This window comes from Pieris brassicae, chromosome 13 (genome assembly GCF_905147105.1).
Source record: "Pieris brassicae chromosome 13, ilPieBrab1.1, whole genome shotgun sequence".
Taxonomy (NCBI): domain Eukaryota; kingdom Metazoa; phylum Arthropoda; class Insecta; order Lepidoptera; family Pieridae; genus Pieris; species Pieris brassicae.
This window is the reverse complement of record NC_059677.1, coordinates 57,627-80,467: the sequence shown is the minus strand read 5'-3', so window position 1 is coordinate 80,467 and position 22,841 is coordinate 57,627. Positions and strand designations below refer to the sequence as shown.

Below are 22,841 nucleotides of genomic sequence, written 5' to 3'. Positions count from 1 at the left end.
AACTTAGAGGATTAAGCCATAATATGTACTAAATTTCTACATAAGTTTTTTAATATAAATTGCAAAAGTCAATCATTATTTTCAGTTATTTTAGTAGGAAATTAAAAGCCTCCATTTTAATTTCATTTATTTAATGGGCTTAGTGTTTGCGAAGTTGACTACAACTTTCTAATATGAATAAAATAAATTAATTTACTATTTGATTTTAATTTGTATTAACTATATTATTGTTATCATTTGAGATTTAATACAATTAATAAATAACTGTAATTTTTAACAAAATCGCAATTTTAAAATAATGCAAAAACAAAAAAAATCACATAAAAGTAAAAAAAACATATTTGTACTGGCTTAATCAATATCTTAATCATAAATTAACCAATTATATCAAATCCTTATTTTCTTTTTTTTCTCACTTCCGTCACATGTAGTATTCAAATCATTCAGCCTGTACAGACTTTTACCGGATGTAAATATGAAGTTATTATCCAAATCAAAGGTCAGCGACCCAACGTCATCAATATACACTGCCTTGACGATCCTAGATTCAGATAAGTTCTTCTCTATGATAACCTTATAGATTCCGTCCAACCACCAAGTGTATATAACGTCGTGTCGGTCAATGGCTAGTCCACGAAAGTATGGGTTGTAACTCAACCAAACAATTTCATCTTTCTTACTAGCAAAGAGGCCATAAGTACTCAAACATACAGTAACATAGTCTTTACTGACGACAAACGTTTTCAGTGGCATAGTATGTTCAACGATAACTTCGAAATTGTCCCCTTTTTTCTTAACAACTCGAGAGTCTCCATATGTAACGAAATAGACATTTCCCTTGTAAAAAAGACTAAGTACTGAATCACCGCGGGAGCTGTAGGGCGCAACTTTGTCGACCTTAGTATCTAGGACATATATGCCATCACCGCCGCCCAAGTAAACCAACCCATTATCCTGGTCGAGATCAAATGTACCGAAATTCATGGTTTTGCCGACGGAAACGACCGAGCTGTTTGTCGGATCATCAATATTTATAGAGCCCACTTTGTAATACTCCGGGTCGGTGATTCTCGGCTCGAAACTGTAAAATAGGGTGTTGCTAGATCTTAACAGCGCTAATTTGTGGATAACTACGCGATTTCGGAATGGTGCGTCTATATCGAAAACGTGTGAAACGTTGTAACAGGTTTCGTTGCCTCGTACACACGTCGGGCAGGGCTCCTGCGACGCCACTAATATCGGGAAGAGGATCGCAAACAGCATGTTTATGTCTGAAAGGTAATGATTCATTGTTTAACAATTTCAATAGACTTTTAAAATTAGTTGCTTATATCAGTTAAAAATTATATTTAAAATTTAATGCGTAATTAGCCTCAAAAATGTCAGTTAAACCAGTTTATGCTTACTTTAGTACATCAGGTAAATGGTTGTATAACTAAGGATAGCTACGAACGTCCAAACAGCTAATAAAAATCCCTTTAGGAGACGTTTATAAGTGAATGAAGTATAAACCACAACTTATGTGAAAGCTTCTTATGTGCCGTATAGTCTTTGGTTAAGTGTTTTTATTCTTAAAACAAAACAATCCTAATTGTACATATCCATTCAAACCTCGGCTCATGCATTAATAAATTTTGTTGGGAATTAATGCATTTTCATAGGAATCAAGAATATTAATAAGCTATCTCGAAGTTCAACTTTCGTTCGAGAACATCAAAGAAGTAGGTCCCATCAGCGATGTACACGAATAAAAATCACCACTAACCACAGTACATGTCGTAACCACATAGTGACCACTCGATCTGCCGTCACAACAACAACTGCATGGTGCCAGACTAATACTGACCATGAATGAAGCACATTAACCTTCGGTGTTAAGGTGATTACACACGAACAATTACCCACCAGTGATCAAGCAGTCTATTTCGTTTCGTGGTGTATCACAAATACCTATTAGTTGAAAAATTCTATACAATGCGTGATGAAAAATTCTATACACGTTGTGTGGTATGTAGTTTGAGTTTATTTATTTATTTATAAAAGCTTTCCAACGCTCGGCACACTGATACACTGGTACGAGAAAAATAAAATTCAATATTTAATTGGACTAGCAAACATAACAGACATGAAGTGATCTCCAGACCTGGCTCGTTTATTAGAATGCCCAATGTAGATATCGGTGAGTGTTGGACAAAACGCGTTCTTCTTTTAAGAATGCTTGGATTTGGGAAGTTTCGAGACGAGAAAGTTTATATCTCCTCCTATTTAGAGGTTAAATGTTTTTTTTTTCTAAATAGATTTATACGCGGGAACTAGTATCAATCAACGTACCGGAGTTGATTAAATAGTCGACGGCCCACACTACGCTACGATCATGCATCGTCTAGTTGTCTTTGTGACATCATCACATACCGACGAAATTATCTAAATCTCTAACCCTTACATAGATATTTGTACATTGCATTACTCGGTAGGACATAGGTCACCCATCAATCAGCGTTTCATTATTTAAATCAAATATTTGCAATACAAATACGTATTTTAAAAACAATTGCTCCCATAAAATTAAAATCACAATATAAAGATGACTACAGAAAGCTATTTGCATTTTTCAAAATTATACCTATACACGAGAAAGTGCAACTAGGATTATTAAATGAAAACTACTTTACAGAAAATTACCTCAAAACAATTAAAACACACTATCACTATTCAACACGTAGAAAATTAAAAAACGTATTTCTATTACCCAAATACAATAATTTATATGGGAAAAAAACATTAGATTACATTATTCCAAATTTAATAAACTTGCTACCAGCTATAATAGTAAGAAGTTAATTTTAAAAAATACTATAAAAATCAAACAATTATAAATTATGCATAACTAAAATTATACCAATCAGACATTATCGTCATTTAATACATATTCGAGTATTCGAATGAGAATTCTCGACAAGACTAGGTTAACTATTTATGGCGCGTCAATTGAAACTGGTTTATGACGTTTTACGTGAAATTTTAATGGTTTGATTGTTATAATGTTATAGTTTATATGTCACTGGCCTTAGTATATATATATACTAAGGCTATATATATATATATATATATATATATATAAAATAATTATTAAAAAATGTTCGACGTTTTTTTTATGTAATAGCAGGCAAACGGGCAAGAGGCTAACCTGATGTGAAGAGATACCGCCGCCCATGGACACTCACATTGCCAGAAGGCTCGCAAGTGCGTTGCCGGCCTTTCAAGAATTGGTACGCTCTTTTCTTGAAGGACCCTAAGTCGAATTGGTTCGGAAATACTTCAGTGGGCAGCTGGTTCCACATAGTGGTGGTGCGCGGCAAAAACTGCCTTAGAAAACGCTCAGTTGTGGAACGACGGACGTCGAGGTGATACGGATGGTATTTGTCCTGGTGGACACACCCCACACCAACTTCCTTTATATTGAGATCATTTATACAGTAAATAAAAATAAATAATAATTATTATATATATTACGAGGCAAAGAAATGAAGTCAAACCTAGAATTCTTCAGATAGTTGTTGATGTATATTATACTCGTATATCTTAACAAGACCGCATTCATAAATTTGTGTGTTAATAGTATAGTCTAAAGAGTGTATAATAAACTGTTTAGACACTTATATTAATTAATTTTAAGGTTTTAAACAGAATCAAATTGGAACTGGAAGATGATAGTTCAAAAATCTGATTCTGAAGGGATTGCGACTGGAGTAAAATACAATTGATGAAAGGGAACACTATACTTTTTTTTTAAATTCGTTTATCATTGCGTAATTAAAGAAACACCACGTCCACAGTTTTGATATTTAATAACAAGATTTATTTAAAAATTATAAATATATATATAATGTAAAGCAAGTCTGCAAAGTGGAAATTTTGTAAAATCGTTAGCTTAAAACATGTTGAATTGGCTGCCCTCTTTGCGCTTTCTTTGAAGATTAGACGAAATTAATTGTTAGAGCTCAAGTTTATCTTTATTTTACCCGAGACTCGTGCACCAAAGGTAAATTTAAATTATGTAAATAGAAAATTTCGCCTTATACAATTTTTCTCAAGTTATTCACGTCTAATCCTTAAATAGTCTTTTAAAGCAATCACTTCATGCTTACAGAAATTAAAAATGCATAACGCAGTAGAGGTTAAAAAACTTAAAACCTATACAGATTTTGATAAAGCGGTAATAACATTATCTCATAAAAATCTGAATAATCTCTTACTTTGCGAGGATCCAAATGAAGTCGTTGATAAATTAATAAATAAGATTAAAAAATACTTAGAAGAAAATACAATAATCATGAAGGTATCTAAAAACCTTCAGATATTAAAGCCGTGGATAACTGCCGGTATCTTGCGGTGCAAAAGCGTTTAAAAAATAATGAATATGACGAAGTCCTATCAATTACTTATAAAAGGTATAGAATTTTTGTAATAACTTAATAAAAAAACTAAAACGAAAATATGAAAGAACACAATTAAATAATTCAGTTAATGACCCAAAACAGTTGTGGAAAAATATTAAAAAGATTACATATATGAGTCAAACAAAAGATAATAATGACGAACTATTAAATCTTAAGGCTACGCCTACAGAGTCTGTAAATGAAGTTAGTAATTATTTCACAAATCTTGGCCCTCTACTGGCTCAGGAAATTCAACAAAGCTCGTCACACTCCTCCACATCAGCACTAGCCCCTATATCCAGCTTGCATTCGTTTCTTCTATTTAGTACCGACCATCTAGAGGTTGATCACATAATCAAAAACCTAAAATCAGATAGCGCACCGGGGTGGGATAATATTCCCACACGATTTCTAAAACTCGCTAGAGGTCTTTTAGTGCCTTGTTTATGTCATCTGGTCAACCTATGTTTTCAAAAAGGGATATTTCCGACTAAACTTAAGCAAGCTATTATTGTACCGGTGCTTAAATCAGGCGATAAAGACAAAGTAAATAACTACAGGCCAATTTCCATTCTTCCAGCCATCTCTAAGGTCTTAGAAAAACTACTAAATATTAGATTACTAAACTACCTTAATAAATTTAATATTCTATCAAGCGCACAATATGGATTCAGGCAAGGAAAATCAACTGAAGATGCCATATCTCAACTAACGTCTCTAATAGTATCAAACCTAGATAAGGGAAAGAAATGCCTTGGTGCATTTCTAGATTTAAGAAAGGCCTTCGATACAGTCTGTATCTCCTCACTTTTACATAAAATGGAGCATATAGGCATTAGAGATACACCCTTAAAGCTATTTTGTGATTACCTTTCAAGGCGAACACAAAGAGTGAAAGTAGGAGATTACGTAAGTGATGAATTGGAAATCACCTATGGGGTTCCGCAAGGAAGCATATTAGGTCCAACATTATTTTTAATATATATTAATGCATTAAGCAATCTAAAACTTGATCACGGGCAAATATTTTCCTATGCGGATGATACGGCGAAAATTTTGCGACACATTACATCGGATATAATACTTAAAAGAATTTACATAGCACTTGTTCAGTCCGTACTGACATATTTCATAAACATATGGGGAACGGAAAATAAAACAATTTTTTTGGGATTGGAACGGGGACATAGGGCTCTATTAAAGGCTCTCTGTTCCGGCCATACAGATTCCCATCGGAAGAGCTTTATCATCTCAGCCAATTACTTTCCGTTATGAAGCTGTATGTCCTGAGTCTAATTTTAAAATCACACAGAGCGCTACCATTTGATAGTAGGCTGGTTTTAAAAAGAAATAGGGATGTTGTCGTCGGTCAGACCGTTTGGACTGACTTTGCGAGACGCAATATGCAAGCAGACTACATCTATAATATATTAAATAGGCTGCTTAACATCTACCCGCTCACCGTCTACAATCTAAAAATACGACTAAAGGACTGGCTCATGAACATACCCTACGCAGAGTTGGAGTTTCTTCTGAGGCCTAGTATGTAGTACAGACTTTATTCATTCACTCACTGACTCACTCACTCACTCACTCACTCACTCACTCACTCACACATTTGCACTCACACACTCACTTATGCACTCCAGTGTGTTGATAACAGTTAAAGATCAATAACAAAAAAAGAAAAAAAAAGTTAATAGAAGATGTAACTAAATTATATATAAATTAAAAATTTTAAGGAATGTATAACTAAGTTTGTTATGAAAGAGCTGGAAACCCTGACACAGGTATATTTTTTACTTAAAAGGGTTCCCAAATCTTACACATTGTAATGAAATTGAACTTAAAATGAATAAACATATTTTATTATTATTATTATTCCGTTAGTGTTATATATAAATAGTCTGGCCATAAATACTGTCACATAAAAACATTTCTTTGTTTGAATTATTTTGAATTTGGAACACGTATACTATTTTAAAAACTTCTTTCGATTTTGCGCCATTTCACATATGTTTTTCGTGTTCATTATCAAATTACAATATGAAATGGGGTCTTAAAGAAAATAGTATTGCAATGATCGCCTTAAACAAAGTGGGTATGGAGCCGTCGTGATATTCAAGACACTTCAAAAGATTGGTACAAGCCGTATGTACCTACCTACTATCAACAACTTGGTCTATCGAAAACCAGAAAAGATCGACCGCGTGTTGTTATTACTACTAAGGCTGAGATAATAAGATAGGATAAGAATGAGAATGTTAAATCCAGAATTTGTCAAAACCCCTTTAGGAAGAAAAAACTGTTCTCACGAGATATGAAGATTCCCGCTAGGACTCTGTCGCGTATTATAAAACAAGACTCCGTGCTTATCATCAATATACAGGACATGCCCTAAATCAATCTTTACAATTAAAGAGACTCGATCGATCAAAGTGGAGCGTCTCAAGTCACCTTTTTTTGCGAAAAAGGACTGAAAACTTCAGCCAAAGTGTAACAAGATACAGTCTTAGATCATGTTGTGAAACCTCTCAGCGATACACTTTTTAAAAATTAACTCTGCACCTTGTCACAAGGGTGTCTGTGAATTTAGCAGAGCACTTACCAGCAGAGCACAAAAAAATAGAGTTCTGGCAGCAAACACAATAGTTCTAGAGTTCCTGATAGTTTTTAGAAAGAGTTCTGCACATTTAAGTCCAGAAGATATATTTTTTTTAAACGTGAAATGCTCTGCCAGCTTCCCGGGCACAGCAGAGCATTTCTTATCGATTTCGATTAAAAAGGTCTAATTAAAACAACCAATTTAATTGTAATAGTTCCTAATCATTTAAATATAAAAATAAAAAGGTTTGATTATAAAAAAAATAAAGAAGAATGAAAGAAAACGAAATAGTGAGCATTTTTCAAACTTTTCACTAAATTAAAAAAAAGCATATTGTCTAGACAGCAGAGAGAAAACGAAGAGTTCCGGCCGAGGCTTTAATTGTTTTGCCTAGAAATCTATTGGATCTAATAGAAACCGCAGAGTTCCCGTGTCTAGACCCAGAAGTGATGCGAAGAAGAGAGAGAAGAAATTCGAAATGGCCTTTAATATATGTAATATTAAAGGCCATTTCGAATAGAATATTTTATATTTTTTGCTGGGACTTTAATAAATATGTAAGTACACATTATATATGGTTATTTTAAGACAGGAAGCCAAACCGCGGTTAATAACCATGACAGAGAATGCAATGAATTCGCATTTAACCTAAATATCTAGACATCCAGCTATGCAGGTCTAAACTGAGAGCTATATTAACCGTCTGCTCGCAAAATTACTGTCTGAGTACACACGAATGTATTCACTAAATTCTTTAAAGTAAACGGACTTTGGAAAGGTTAATGCACCACGCCACGTTAACTTAATTTAACTTTAACTGTGGGTAAAAATTTAAATTAAACTTGACTGAAAGAACTTTGATGTTTCATGACGCGATGTAACACGGAGCTTATTTATTTATTAAACAAACCGCCAATTAATGTATTTACAAAACAATAAGTCTGCATCTAAAACGGTGAGTTTCCTAAACGTCTAGATGCCTCGATACCGAGCTTTGTCATGAAGCGTACGGCCCATGAAGTTAGTTTCAGCCCTGACTGCTCACCGACTGATATTTTGCTCTCTATAAAATCTATATGTATGTCTCCGATCAAGGGTTGCAACGCCTCTAGATTATTTAAGGATGCCATTATTCTTATTCTTAAGAAGTCAGGAAATAGTTTAGGCAACCAAATATAAACCTGAGATTCGATGATGACGATTAACGATATATATATATATATATATATATATATAATCTGTCTAATAAACAAGATACTGCCATTGTAGATGTCTGAAATAATCTGTGGTGATTCTTAGGTGATTCGAGTAAGCCTTTTTTTGCAAACAAGGGATTAACGGGCATTCCGTAGTCAATATTGAAACAATTATTAAAAGCACAATTGCTATCAGTTTGAAAAGATTTTCTAAAATAAAAAATCATGAAAGAGAAAAATTAAATTACAAATAGAATTAATTTATTTTTTATGTAATAGCAGGCAAACGGGCAAGAGGCTCACCTGATGTGAAGCGATACCGCCGCCCATGGACACTCTCAATGCCAGAAGGCTCGCAAGTGCGTTTCCGATCTTTTAAGAATTGGTACGCTCTTTTCAGCAGCCTTTTGGCAGCTGTTTCCATATTGTGGTGGTGCGCGGCAAATTGTCTTAATAAACGCTCAGTTCTGGAACGGCGTTTTTGCAAACGTCTTGTTTTGTCAAAGTCCGAAACAGGCAGAGAAAATTATTGTAATTTTATAAAACATACAAGTTCATCCGTTCGCCCTAATCCCACGAAGACAATGGAGGCATTATTCAGCGGCGATGAAGCATCTTTTATTCAGGGACACGCAACAGGCCAAAATCCGCGAAACCTTGTTAATATTAAATGCAATCAACTAAATGAATTGCACACAACATTTGTGGGTTACAAGTGAAAAAAAGTATTTTAATTATAATAATTTTGTGCTGTTATTAATAAACAATCATGGCAGCATGCTTAAGTTCCACAGTAAAGTTCAAAGTTCATGAACTATAATTTCCGTATCAAATGCCTTGACTCAGAATTATCTTCAGCGAGCTGCGCCGGCAATGATTTTTATCTTTCTTCGCAATTATTTATTAGGTCTTCGGTCTTGATATGGATAGGGCGTTAAGCAAGATTTCTGACCACTTTCATGTTTATAAAGACACGAAACATGGTTGATTTTCTTTGGGGAAATGAGAAAAGAATAGTTGGAATAAGAACCTAGGACCCCCATTATACGCCATACCACGCCATTAACCACCACGGCAAAGTGATCAAAAACTATTTACTTAAGACTAATATGGCAAAATTTACATTTACGATAAATATTTTATTTTTTTCTGTCTTAGAACAACTAGTAAGATGGGAAAACATTAAAAAAGATACAAAGCACGAAACACAATTTGCCTCAGTACCTGACAATATTATAAAATGTCATTTCTCCCGGGACATTTAAATTGTCTTTTGATGTCGAAAGTCGACCTAATTTCACCATTTCATGCATTTTTCTCCATTTCCAAAGTTATTAGATCAGCCCTTGATCGTTTTTTCTTACATTTTGTTTCCTCTGTCAATATTAACAAACAAAGTGCGTCTTCATGTACAACACTAAAGTTTATGTTTTGGTTGATCGGATAGACCATTGTCGAGACATATAATAATTATAATGCGTTTATCAAAATTAAAAAAAGCCACATGCAGACCATTGCAATGTCTCATGGACAATGCAGCCTTTCCACTATAACCGCCAGCATGCCTTTAGGGCTGGAGTCCACACCTGCACAACCACACATTGTAGACGTACTGCAAAAGCGAGGGAGCCTCAACTATATAGATTCACTTATTGATAATGTAATGTAATACATTGGCCACACAATTTTGTTAGTTGTGCGTAAGGTTATTAAGTGCGTAAGGTTAAGGTTAAGGTATACGAATAAAAATAGCAGTTTGTTTAATTTAGCAATTTAAATAAAGTACTGTGAAATTTATTCTCATCTCATTCATGGACCATTAATGTTTCTTCATCTCCGTTCCCGCCACAAATGCTCAATTGAAATGCGGCCTATCTGAGAGCCTGTCCTTCCAGAAGTTGCCTATTTAAGTTTACTCTTTAGAAAAGATTGAAAGAGTCAAAGACTTCCACTTCTACGCTGTTTCACAATGCGACCATCGCAATCGTGATTGCGGCACTTGGGGATGTACACAAGGCTGTACAAGGGCTGATTCTAGTAGTCGTAGTTTCAAAGTGAATTTATAAAACACGGAAATAAGGATTTCCGAATAACGTTACATTGCATATTGGTGAGAACGGCGCCGTAGGCCTGATGCGGGTTTTGTTCGTCGGTTATACGCCCACGCCTCAATTTCCCTGGTCCAAATTGCAAGTTATCAACATTTCTTAATTTTTAACTACAAACGAACTACTACTTAAACACTTTTCAATATTAGGCGTATCCGTCGGAGGTCTTAAGCCCAGTAAGTGTACTGCGGCGTGTTCCGTTGATTTCATAGTCAAATTATATGTAGCTTTCCTTTACCGTATGAGCACGTATTTAATTGGACAAATAAAAAAAGCCGGGGTCTATTAATAAATTCTATTGTACAATGAAAAATCACAATCAGTCGATGACAAAAACGCGGATCTCGTGCTTTGCGCCTGCCTGCATCCGATCGCCGATAGTATTCTGATTCATTGAGCAAACGTTTCCAATCACGCGCTCCTAAATTGCGTGTCTTAGCGATCGTTGCTTGTCACTATTTGATGTGAGCAGAAATGAGCTTTTGTATTTGGGGTGGGAACTCAGTGGTAACATCTCGCCGCGACTTTATAAAATACAATTAAGTTTTGTTTGTTTACTCAAGATCTCCTTGGTAGGTAATATATTCTGTATTATGTAATACTATGTAGTTATTACACTCCTCTCCTTTCTCCTCCGAATCGAGATGTAGGACATCTTAATTCGTTGGCAAATCCATTTAAATATGCAAGAAAATGACAGCTTTTAACAATAATTTAACTCTCTGTTTATCAGTTTCCTTAATACCAAACTGTTAAAAAATCAGTAATTTAAAACCTATTACATAATTAATTGTAGTAATCAGTCGTCTCATAAACTAAAACTAATAACACAGTGAAATAAATGCTAATCATAACAAAATTAATGCTTTTTTATAATAACAGCGCCATCTAGTGAAAAAGTATAAATAATAAATGTTATGATGTGATTAAAACGAAGCAACATGATTTAAGAGATTCTGTTAATTATACTCGCCTTTATTATTTGCCAATAGTACGCATTTGAAATGAAATGACATTGACACTGGCAGAAAACGTCGATGTTTTCAGAATTCAAATTGATACATTGCTCGAAAGTCGAATCATGACGGTGAGTTAAAGGCACAGAACACTATTACTTCTATCGAAGAACAACAACTTCACATGTTTGTGTTTAGTCCATATTGTAAATTTTTATGTAAATATATAAAAAGCAATAAAACTAAAGTGTAGTAGATAAATTATTCATAAATAGGAAATAGTATTTAATAATAATGTTACTCATTATCTGTGCTGTCTTAAAACTAACAATCGAATTTTAACAATTTTTTTAGGTGCATATTCAAAATTAACTCCATTATTATTTTTACCGATCAATCTCCTTCCTGTCTTCTCCATCCACACGACACTGGCGAAGTACCCATTTGGCATATATAAAAAAACAACTTCATAGTAAAAAAATGCTTACACCAACGCTTCAGTTGATGCCACCGGTACTCGGCATGGCGCGAGTATTTAAAATCGTATGCAAGTAAAGAATTTTTATGAATAATTTCATGTAGGGAAATAAAACAAGTGTACATGGGTAACATTTATTAAACCACAATAATTAATAAAAAAAAGTCTCATTGTATAGGCTTATTAACAAGTACTTATTATATAAAGCACGGGGCGAGGCGGCAGAATAATTTTGAAAGATATTTTATAAGTCAACTTTAGGGTTAATGAGAAAATCTACGTTATTTGTAAAAGGTTTACCACAGACTTCGACCGCTGCATATAAAATATTTATTGTGGTAAAATTATTATCCTTATTGAATGACAAGTTAATGCAAAGAATAATAGTTAATCGTCGACGACCAATCACTTTCCGTGCGGCTCGATCCCTTGGCGTTGCGTAGAGATGTTGGGTCCCTCTGCATCTTCTACCGCATTTACCATGGGGAGTGTTCAGAAGAGTTGTTCGGTCTAATAAAATTCCATCCGTATCACCTCGATGTCCGCCGTTCCACAACTGAGCGTTTCCTGAGGCAGTTTTTGCCGCGCACCACCACTATGTGGAACCAGCTGCCCACTGAAGTATTTCCGAACCAATTCGACTTAGGGTCCTTCAAGACCAAGGCCGGCAACGCACTTGCGAGCCTTCTGGCAATGTGAGTGTCCATGGGCGGCGGTATCGCTTCACATCAGGTGAGCCTCTTGCACGTTTGCCTGCTATAACATAAAAAATAAATTAATTCTATTTGTAATTTAATTTTTCTCTTTCATGATTTTTTATTTTAGAAAATCTTTTCAAACTGATAGCAATTGTGCTTTTAATAATTGTTTCAATATTGACTACGGAATGTTCTTTACATTCCTTTAGCCAATCTTTGTCCCAATCATCAGTTAATTTCAGTTCGGTGTGACTGCGATCTTTTATAATATAACAATTCGGTGCCATCTTTTTCACAATAAACCCGCAAACATAAACACATGCTTGGATTTCACTGGAACGCTGAGGAGGCACATCTCCAGCTCTGCTTTCCTTTCAGATAAAATATGAATAAGGTTTGGTGATGAAATTTCCGAATTAACATCAGACTTTTTGATAGTAGCGCGATTCAGCGCGGCTGGTGTATCGGCCGGTACGGTTTGCGAGCCGGCAAAGCGCTGAAAATTATGCTGCACCAAGCCGAACGGCCGAAATCGGATTGAAGCTATGTATTTGTACGAGCCAAAGCTGTGCATTTTGCTCACTCAGGCTATCTTAGAATTATAAGCGTGATGATCCCTATGTACGATTTCCCAAATCGTCGGAGTTACACCCCGAGAGCAGAGCCAGACGCAGGCACTCTCTTCTACATTCGATCATAGCGAACTAAATCATGGGAGTTACACCCCGAGAGCAGAGCCAGACGCAGGCACTCTCTTCTACATTCGATCATAGCGAACTAAATCATGGGAGTTACACCCCGAGAGCAGAGCCAGACGTAGGCACTCTCTTCTACATACAGTTATTCGTTTCATAACGATTAACTAAATCATGGGAGTTACACTCCGAGAGCATAGCCAAACGTAGGCACTCTCTTCTACATACAGTTATTCGTTTCATAACGATTAACTAAATCATGGGAGTTACACTCCGAGAGCATAGCCAGACGTAGGCACTCTCTTCTACATACAGTTATTCGTTTCATAACGATTAACTAAATCATGGGAGTTACACTCCGAGAGCATAGCCAGACGCAGGCACTCTCTTCTACATACAGTTATTCGTTTCATAACGATTAACTAAATCATGGGAGTTACACTCCGAGAGCATAGCCAGACGCAGGCACTCTCTTCTACATACAGTTATTCGTTTCATAACGATTAACTAAATCATGGGAGTTACACTCCGAGAGCATAGCCAGACGCAGGCACTCTCTTCTACATACAGTTATTAGTTTCATAACGATTAACTAAATCATGGGAGTTACACTCCGAGAGCATAGCCAGACGCAGGCACTCTCTTCTACATACAGTTATTCGTTTCATAACGATTAACTAAATCATGGGAGTTACACTCCGAGAGCATACATAGCCAGACGTAGGCACTCTCTTCTACATACAGTTATTCGTTTCATAACGATTAACTAAATCATGGGAGTTACACTCCGAGAGCATAGCCAGACGCAGGCACTCTCTTCTACATACAGTTATTCGTTTCATAACGATTAACTAAATCATGGGAGTTACACTCCGAGAGCATAGCCAGACGCAGGCACTCTCTTCTACATACAGTTATTCGTTTCATAACGATTAACTAAATCATGGGAGTTACACTCCGAGAGCATAGCCAGACGCAGGCACTCTCTTCTACATACAGTTATTCGTTTCATAACGATTAACTAAATCATGGGAGTTACACTCCGAGAGCATAGCCAGACGCAGGCACTCTCTTCTACATACAGTTATTCGTTTCATAACGATTAACTAAATCATGGGAGTTACACTCCGAGAGCATAGCCAGACGCAGGCACTCTCTTCTACATACAGTTATTCGTTTCATAACGATTAACTAAATCATGGGAGTTACACTCCGAGAGCATAGCCAGACGCAGGCACTCTCTTCTACATACAGTTATTCGTTTCATAACGATTAACTAAATCATGGGAGTTACACTCCGAGAGCATAGCCAGACGCAGGCACTCTCTTCTACATACAGTTATTCGTTTCATAACGATTAACTAAATCATGGGAGTTACACTCCGAGAGCATAGCCAGACGCAGGCACTCTCTTCTACATACAGTTATTCGTTTCATAACGATTAACTAAATCATGGGAGTTACACTCCGAGAGCATAGCCAGACGCAGGCACTCTCTTCTACATACAGTTATTCGTTTCATAACGATTAACTAAATCATGGGAGTTACACTCCGAGAGCATACATAGCCAGACGTAGGCACTCTCTTCTACATACAGTTATTCGTTTCATAACGATTAACTAAATCATGGGAGTTACACCCCGAGAGCATAGCCAGACGCAGGCACTCTCTTCTTCATACAGTTATTCGTTTCATAACGATTAACTAAATCATGGGAGTTACACCCCGAGAGCATAGCCAGACGCAGGCACTCTCTTCTTCATACAGTTATTCGTTTCATAACGATTAACTAAATCATGGGAGTTACACTCCGAGAGCATAGCCAGACGCAGGCACTCTCTTCAACATACAGTTATTCGTTTCATAACGATTAACTAAATCATGGGAGTTACACTCCGAGAGCATAGCCAGACGCAGGCACTCTCTTCAACATACAGTTATTCGTTTCATAACGATTAACTAAATCATGGGAGTTACACCCCGAGAGCATAGCCAGACGCAGGCACTCTCTTCTTCATACAGTTATTCGTTTCATAACGATTAACTAAATCATGGGAGTTACACTCCGAGAGCATAGCCAGACGCAGGCACTCTCTTCAACATACAGTTATTCGTTTCATAACGATTAACTAAATCATGGGAGTTACACTCCGAGAGCATAGCCAGACGCAGGCACTCTCTTCAACATACAGTTATTCGTTTCATAACGATTAACTAAATCATGGGAGTTACACTCCGAGAGCATAGCCAGACGCAGGCACTCTCTTCTACATACAGTTATTCGTTTTATAACGATTAACTAAATCATGGGAGTTACACTCCGAGAGCATAGCCAGACGCAGGCACTCTCTTCTACATACAGTTATTCGTTTCATAACGATTAACTAAATCATGGGAGTTACACTCCGAGAGCATAGCCAGACGCAGGCACTCTCTTCTACATACAGTTATTCGTTTCATAACGATTAACTAAATCATGGGAGTTACACTCCGAGAGCATAGCCAGACGCAGGCACTCTCTTCTACATACAGTTATTCGTTTCATAACGATTAACTAAATCATGGGAGTTACACTCCGAGAGCATAGCCAGACGCAGGCACTCTCTTCAACATACAGTTATTCGTTTCAAAACGATTAACTAAATCATGGGAGTTACACTCCGAGAGCATAGCCAGACGCAGGCACTCTCTTCAACATACAGTTATTCGTTTCAAAACGATTAACTAAATCATGGGAGTTACACTCCGAGAGCATAGCCAGACGCAGGCACTCTCTTCTACATACAGTTATTCGTTTCAAAACGATTAACTAAATCATGGGAGTTACACTCCGAGAGCATAGCCAGACGCAGGCACTCTCTTCAACATACAGTTATTCGTTTCAAAACGATTAACTAAATCATGGGAGTTACACTCCGAGAGCATAGCCAGACGCAGGCACTCTCTTCTACATACAGTTATTCGTTTCATAACGATTAACTAAATCATGGGAGTTACACTCCGAGAGCATAGCCAGACGCAGGCACTCTCTTCAACATACAGTTATTCGTTTCATAACGATTAACTAAATCATGGGAGTTACACTCCGAGAGCATAGCCAGACGCAGGCACTCTCTTCAACATACAGTTATTCGTTTCAAAACGATTAACTAAATCATGGGAGTTACACTCCGAGAGCATAGCCAGACGCAGGCACTCTCTTCTACATACAGTTATTCGTTTCATAACGATTAACTAAATCATGGGAGTTACACTCCGAGAGCATAGCCAGACGCAGGCACTCTCTTCAACATACAGTTATTCGTTTCATAACGATTAACTAAATCATGGGAGTTACACTCCGAGAGCATAGCCAGACGCAGGCACTCTCTTCTACATACAGTTATTCGTTTCATAACGATTAACTAAATCATGGGAGTTACACTCCGAGAGCATAGCCAGACGCAGGCACTCTCTTCTACATACAGTTATTCGTTTCATAACGATTAACTAAATCATGGGAGTTACACTCCGAGAGCATAGCCAGACGCAGGCACTCTCTTCTACATACAGTTATTCGTTTCATAACGATTAACTAAATCATGGGAGTTACACTCCGAGAGCATAGCCAGACGCAGGCACTCTCTTCTACATACAGTTATTCGTTTCATAACGATTAACTAAATCATGGGAGTTACACTCCGAGAGCATAGCCAGACGCAGGCACTCTCTTCAACATACAGTTATTCGTTTCAAAACGATTAACTAAATCATGGGAGTTACACTCCGAGAGCATAGCCAGACGCAGGCACTCTCTTCAACATACAGTTATTCGTTTCAAAACGATTAACTAAATCATGGGAGTTACACTCCGAGAGCATAGCCAGACGCAGGCACTCTCTTCAACATACAGTTATTCGTTTCAAAACGAATAACTAAATCATGGGAGTTACACTCCGAGAGCATAGCCAGACGCAGGCACTCTCTTCAACATACAGTTATTCGTTTCAAAACGATTAACTAAATCATGGGAGTTACACTCCGAGAGCATAGCCAGACGCAGGCACTCTCTTCTACATACAGTTATTCGTTTTATAACGATTAACTAAATCATGGGAGTTACACTCCGAGAGCATAGCCAGACGCAGGCACTCTCTTCAACATACAGTTATTCGTTTCATAAGGATTAACTAAATCATGGGAGTTACACTCCGAGAGCATAGCCAGACGCAGGCACTCTCTTCTACATACAGTTATTCGTTTCATAACGATTAACTAAATCATGGGAGTTACACTCCGAGAGCATAGCCAGACGCAGGCACTCTCTTCAACATACAGTTATTCGTTTCATAACGATTAACTAAATCATGGGAGTTACACTCCGAGAGCATAGCCAGACGCAGGCACTCTCTTCTACATACAGTTATTCGTTTCATAACGATTAACTAAATCATGGGAGTTACACTCCGAGAGCATAGCCAGACGCAGGCACTCTCTTCAACATACAGTTATTCGTTTCATAACGATTAACTAAATCATGGGAGTTACACTCCGAGAGCATAGCCAGACGCAGGCACTCTCTTCTACATACAGTTATTCGTTTCATAACGATTAACTAAATCATGGGAGTTACACTCCGAGAGCATAGCCAGACGCAGGCACTCTCTTCAACATACAGTTATTCGTTTCATAACGATTAACTAAATCATGGGAGTTACACTCCGAGAGCATAGCCAGACGCAGGCACTCTCTTCTACATACAGTCATTCGTTTCAAAACGATTAACTAAATCATGGGAGTTACACTCCGAGAGCATAGCCAGACGCAGGCACTCTCTTCAACATACAGTTATTCGTTTCAAAACGATTAACTAAATCATGGGAGTTACACCCCGAGAGCATAGCCAGACGCAGGCACTCTCTTCTACATACAGTCATTCGTTTCAAAACGATTAACTAAATCATGGGAGTTACACTCCGAGAGCATAGCCAGACGCAGGCACTCTCTTCTACATACAGTCATTCGTTTCAAAACGATTAACTAAATCATGGGAGTTACACTCCGAGAGCATAGCCAGACGCAGGCACTCTCTTCTACATACAGTCATTCGTTTCAAAACGATTAACTAAATCATGGGAGTTACACTCCGAGAGCATAGCCAGACGCAGGCACTCTCTTCAACATACAGTTATTCGTTTCATAACGATTAACTAAATCATGGGAGTTACACTCCGAGAGCATAGCCAGACGCAGGCACTCTCTTCTACATACAGTTATTCGTTTCATAACGATTAACTAAATCATGGGAGTTACACTCCGAGAGCATAGCCAGACGCAGGCACTCTCTTCAACATACAGTTATTCGTTTCATAACGATTAACTAAATCATGGGAGTTACACTCCGAGAGCATAGCCAGACGCAGGCACTCTCTTCTACATACAGTCATTCGTTTCAAAACGATTAACTAAATCATGGGAGTTACACTCCGAGAGCATAGCCAGACGCAGGCACTCTCTTCAACATACAGTTATTCGTTTCAAAACGATTAACTAAATCATGGGAGTTACACCCCGAGAGCATAGCCAGACGCAGGCACTCTCTTCTACATACAGTCATTCGTTTCAAAACGATTAACTAAATCATGGGAGTTACACTCCGAGAGCATAGCCAGACGCAGGCACTCTCTTCAACATACAGTTATTCGTTTCAAAACGATTAACTAAATCATGGGAGTTACACTCCGAGAGCATAGCCAGACGCAGGCACTCTCTTCTACATACAGTCATTCGTTTCAAAACGATTAACTAAATCATGGGAGTTACACTCCGAGAGCATAGCCAGACGCAGGCACTCTCTTCAACATACAGTTATTCGTTTCAAAACGATTAACTAAATCATGGGAGTTACACCCCGAGAGCATAGCCAGACGCAGGCACTCTCTTCTACATACAGTCATTCGTTTCAAAACGATTAACTAAATCATGGGAGTTACACTCCGAGAGCATAGCCAGACGCAGGCACTCTCTTCAACATACAGTTATTCGTTTCAAAACGATTAACTAAATCATGGGAGTTACACTCCGAGAGCATAGCCAGACGCAGGCACTCTCTTCTACATACAGTCATTCGTTTCAAAACGATTAACTAAATCATGGGAGTTACACTCCGAGAGCATAGCCAGACGCAGGCACTCTCTTCAACATACAGTTATTCGTTTCAAAACGATTAACTAAATCATGGGAGTTACACCCCGAGAGCATAGCCAGACGCAGGCACTCTCTTCTACATACAGTCATTCGTTTCAAAACGATTAACTAAATCATGGGAGTTACACTCCGAGAGCATAGCCAGACGCAGGCACTCTCTTCAACATACAGTTATTCGTTTCAAAACGATTAACTAAATCATGGGAGTTACACTCCGAGAGCATAGCCAGACGCAGGCACTCTCTTCTACATACAGTCATTCGTTTCAAAACGATTAACTAAATCATGGGAGTTACACCCCGAGAGCATAGCCAGACGCAGGCACTCTCTTCTACATACAGTTATTCGTTTCATAACGATTAACTAAATCATGGGAGTTACACTCCGAGAGCATAGCCAGACGCAGGCACTCTCTTCTACATACAGTCATTCGTTTCAAAACGATTAACTAAATCATGGGAGTTACACTCCGAGAGCATAGCCAGACGCAGGCACTCTCTTCAACATACAGTTATTCGTTTCAAAACGATTAACTAAATCATGGGAGTTACACCCCGAGAGCATAGCCAGACGTAGGCGTAGCTGAGTCGGCGATGCCACTTAATTTCCCTGGGAGGTTGGAGGTTCCACCTGGCTGTTACAGGGATATTCAGTTGCGCAGCTAGGTTTAGTGTCTTCGAAGAATAATAATTTCAGCGTATTAAAAACGCTGCTACTAATTGCCTAAGCTAGTTTTTAATTGGACCGACGTGGGGTTTGGATCACATCCACAATTACAGATGTCAAGTATTATTATAATAAGTGTTTATACCTCTTTCCTGTCGGTCGAATCTCCGTTCAGTCGAAAAGCTTGTCCAGCGACAGTTGTTCCAGGGGCGTCTTGTCATCATTCATCTGAAGGTAAAATAAATTATATAATTACTAGCTGCCATAGAATGTGGTTTTAGATTTGAATTTGATTTACACTTCGGTCTAAGTAACACGTGGTTGGCTAACACCAAAAATTAAAAAAGTTCATACTTTAGCCTCAATAACACGTGGTAATCATGATATTGAATTGTAGCTTATATGACACGTTTGTCGGTTTACCATAGCAGTGCCATCTATTGATCACTTACTCAATTCAGTCGAATAATTGTGACTGTCAATTAATTATAGACAAATAATTTGCAATAAAATAAAATTGCGACTATAATCTAAGCTACCCTATCTCTTAAGTTGGACCAGACCGCTCACGGTGTGCCAATTTAATTTAAAATCGGTTAAGTAGTTTAGGAGGCCATCGCGGACGGAAGTACTTTTCAATAAAATTTTGAAACTTACTTTGGCAAATATTCCAACTGCAACCGAATGGCTTAAAATTTGATCTGCTAGGCGCTCTTTGATTTTCTGTTTGCCATTCTGTACTGGTTGTAAGTTGTGCTGGGTTAAAGCTGGAGCAAACACGGTTGGGATTCTCGCGATCTTTATTATAAAACTCCTCTATGTGGCTCCACTTTACTGTACCTGCAATGGAAGGTTATGATCTTATTCTCAAAACAATTTTAACCAATCACAGGTCAAGCGGCAATAAGAAAATAAATATGGTACAGCAGAGGTACATCAATTATTAGTTATTTTAATTAAGCAATAAGGCAATACTAACAACTACTTGATGCAGGGAAATAATTGCCAAAGGCCACTAGCGGATAAATAAGTCAATGGATGGTCATGGTTCAATGGATAAATAAGTCATAAAAAAGTTTTAATATCTTTCCGCTGTTCAATTAATTAAATTATTATACCAACCTATGTTTAGTTTTCTGTTTATTTGTATATCTAGTGTAAATTGGAAATACCGTTTAAAAAAAATTAAATCTTTAAACATGCACTCAAGCAAACAAGCCAATGTAAATTTGTAAAAATTTATATTCAACCACATTTTGTATAATATTCTAAAGAAGTGGTTACCTCCTCGACAAGAGCTGCTGACTTGTCTGCTGTGTCACAATCTCCTGAGAAGTAAAATGCTATTGGCTGTTTCCAGCATTTTCGAACACCGATAACCATGAAAGTTCGACTATGGTTTGCTATCACAGTAGTACGGCCTTAGCATTGAGTTTTACGTTATATGTCAGATTTTTTCTTATTGACATTTCATCAAAAGCCATTTTACATAAATTATCATTGACATCTTGGTCTTTTGTGATTTCTTTTACTGTCTGTATTACTGGGCTGTTGATTCCACATACCATTGGAATTTTGTTCAATAATGCCTTGAGAGAGCTGACAAAATAACCTAGTATTGTCTTTGGTTAACATAGCTTTTACACATTGAAAGAAACCAATTTTTTATACCGGATTAAAACTATTTGTATTATTATAAACTTATAATTATGTATAATAATCCAGTTAAAAAAATATTTTCTTTCAAAATAACCTAATCAATATTATAAAACAAAAGTTTGATTTCTTATAGATGCTCAAGACGTTCACTTTATCATCCAGTGTCCATCTCATTCCAGTTAATTTTCTTATAAAGTTTTTCAGTTGGCTTTGTAATAGTAAAGAAAATGAATTATTTAATGTGCTTTTTAATATTTCATTGCTAGGTTTGTTTGATGTTAGTACACTTAATATAGATCTTTTGGAGTTTTTATCACCTTGAAACTTTTTTCAGAGCCTCACTATTTCAGATAGATTTTTTCTGCATCTCTTAGACAGCATTTGCTTTTGAGGTGTAAGTTCACTGAACTTTTTCACGTCCAAGTCCTACAAAATACCTTTGCTAGTTGATGGTTCCTGGAAAATATACAAAAATAATTGAATAAAAAATTCGAAAAAGATAACAAATCCAATAAGTGGATGGAGAAAATAGAAAACTTTTAATCATCCATATATCACCTAGATGTGTGTCAGAAATGTACTGCCTACCTACCTCTATGTAAAAAAGCATGACTATAAAAATTTGTCTATTTGACTTAGGTAGAATATGAATGTAAATACTCACTTGGATGTCATAACTTGCTCTATATGGACTACAATGTTTGTTTTTTAATTGGTCTATATCCTCCTCTATTCACTCTTAATCTAACTTGTTAAGTCTTTTCCTATCGCTGCTGGTAAATGAAGATTCATTCAAATGATTTTCACATAGTATCCTATGCTGGGCATTCACTGTTTTTAATGATTCAATGGATGTCCCATCACCATTAGGAAAACAAAATTTAGCCCAAACTTTAACACTAAAAATAAAGTTTTCATTAGACATAGTTAATAGTGAAGCTGTTTTGGATAATCTTTCCAATATGGACCGTCGATTTAAATGCCCATTTTTTTGTAGATAGTACTCACTAAAAGAAAGAGTTTTGCAAAGATTTAGGTTGCGCAAACTTACGGTTCATGAGATATATTTATTAAAACTTTTCACACAAATTGGTAAGTAACAACACGCAATTACAAAATATATTTGACAAATAATTGATGTCAAACGTCAATCA

The 22,841-nt window shown here is 36.9% G+C and overlaps 1 protein-coding gene across 6 annotated transcripts; it reads right to left on the bottom strand.

The window, feature by feature from the left end:
- Positions 1-222: 222 nt before the first annotated feature.
- LOC123717821 (ommochrome-binding protein-like) lies at positions 223-22,802 on the bottom strand. Of its 6 annotated transcripts, none has more exons than XM_045674038.1 (7): positions 22,739-22,802; positions 22,352-22,586; positions 22,005-22,143; positions 21,313-21,627; positions 20,686-20,868; positions 20,174-20,256; positions 223-1,271 (listed from the first exon to the last, which is right to left on the bottom strand). In XM_045674038.1, the coding sequence occupies exons 6-7, from the start codon at positions 20,250-20,252 to the stop codon at positions 388-390; spliced, it is 963 nt and encodes a 320-aa protein (XP_045529994.1). In that variant the 5' UTR covers positions 20,253-20,256; positions 20,686-20,868; positions 21,313-21,627; positions 22,005-22,143; positions 22,352-22,586; positions 22,739-22,802; the 3' UTR covers positions 223-387. The 6 variants fall into 6 exon arrangements, 5 of the variants coding, with proteins under 5 accessions (XP_045529994.1, XP_045529993.1, XP_045529995.1 ...); XM_045674037.1 differs by having other exon boundaries at positions 22,696-22,782; XR_006754878.1 differs by lacking the exon at positions 223-1,271 and adding an exon at positions 12,490-12,538 and having other exon boundaries at positions 22,696-22,780.
- Positions 22,803-22,841: the final 39 nt, after the last annotated feature.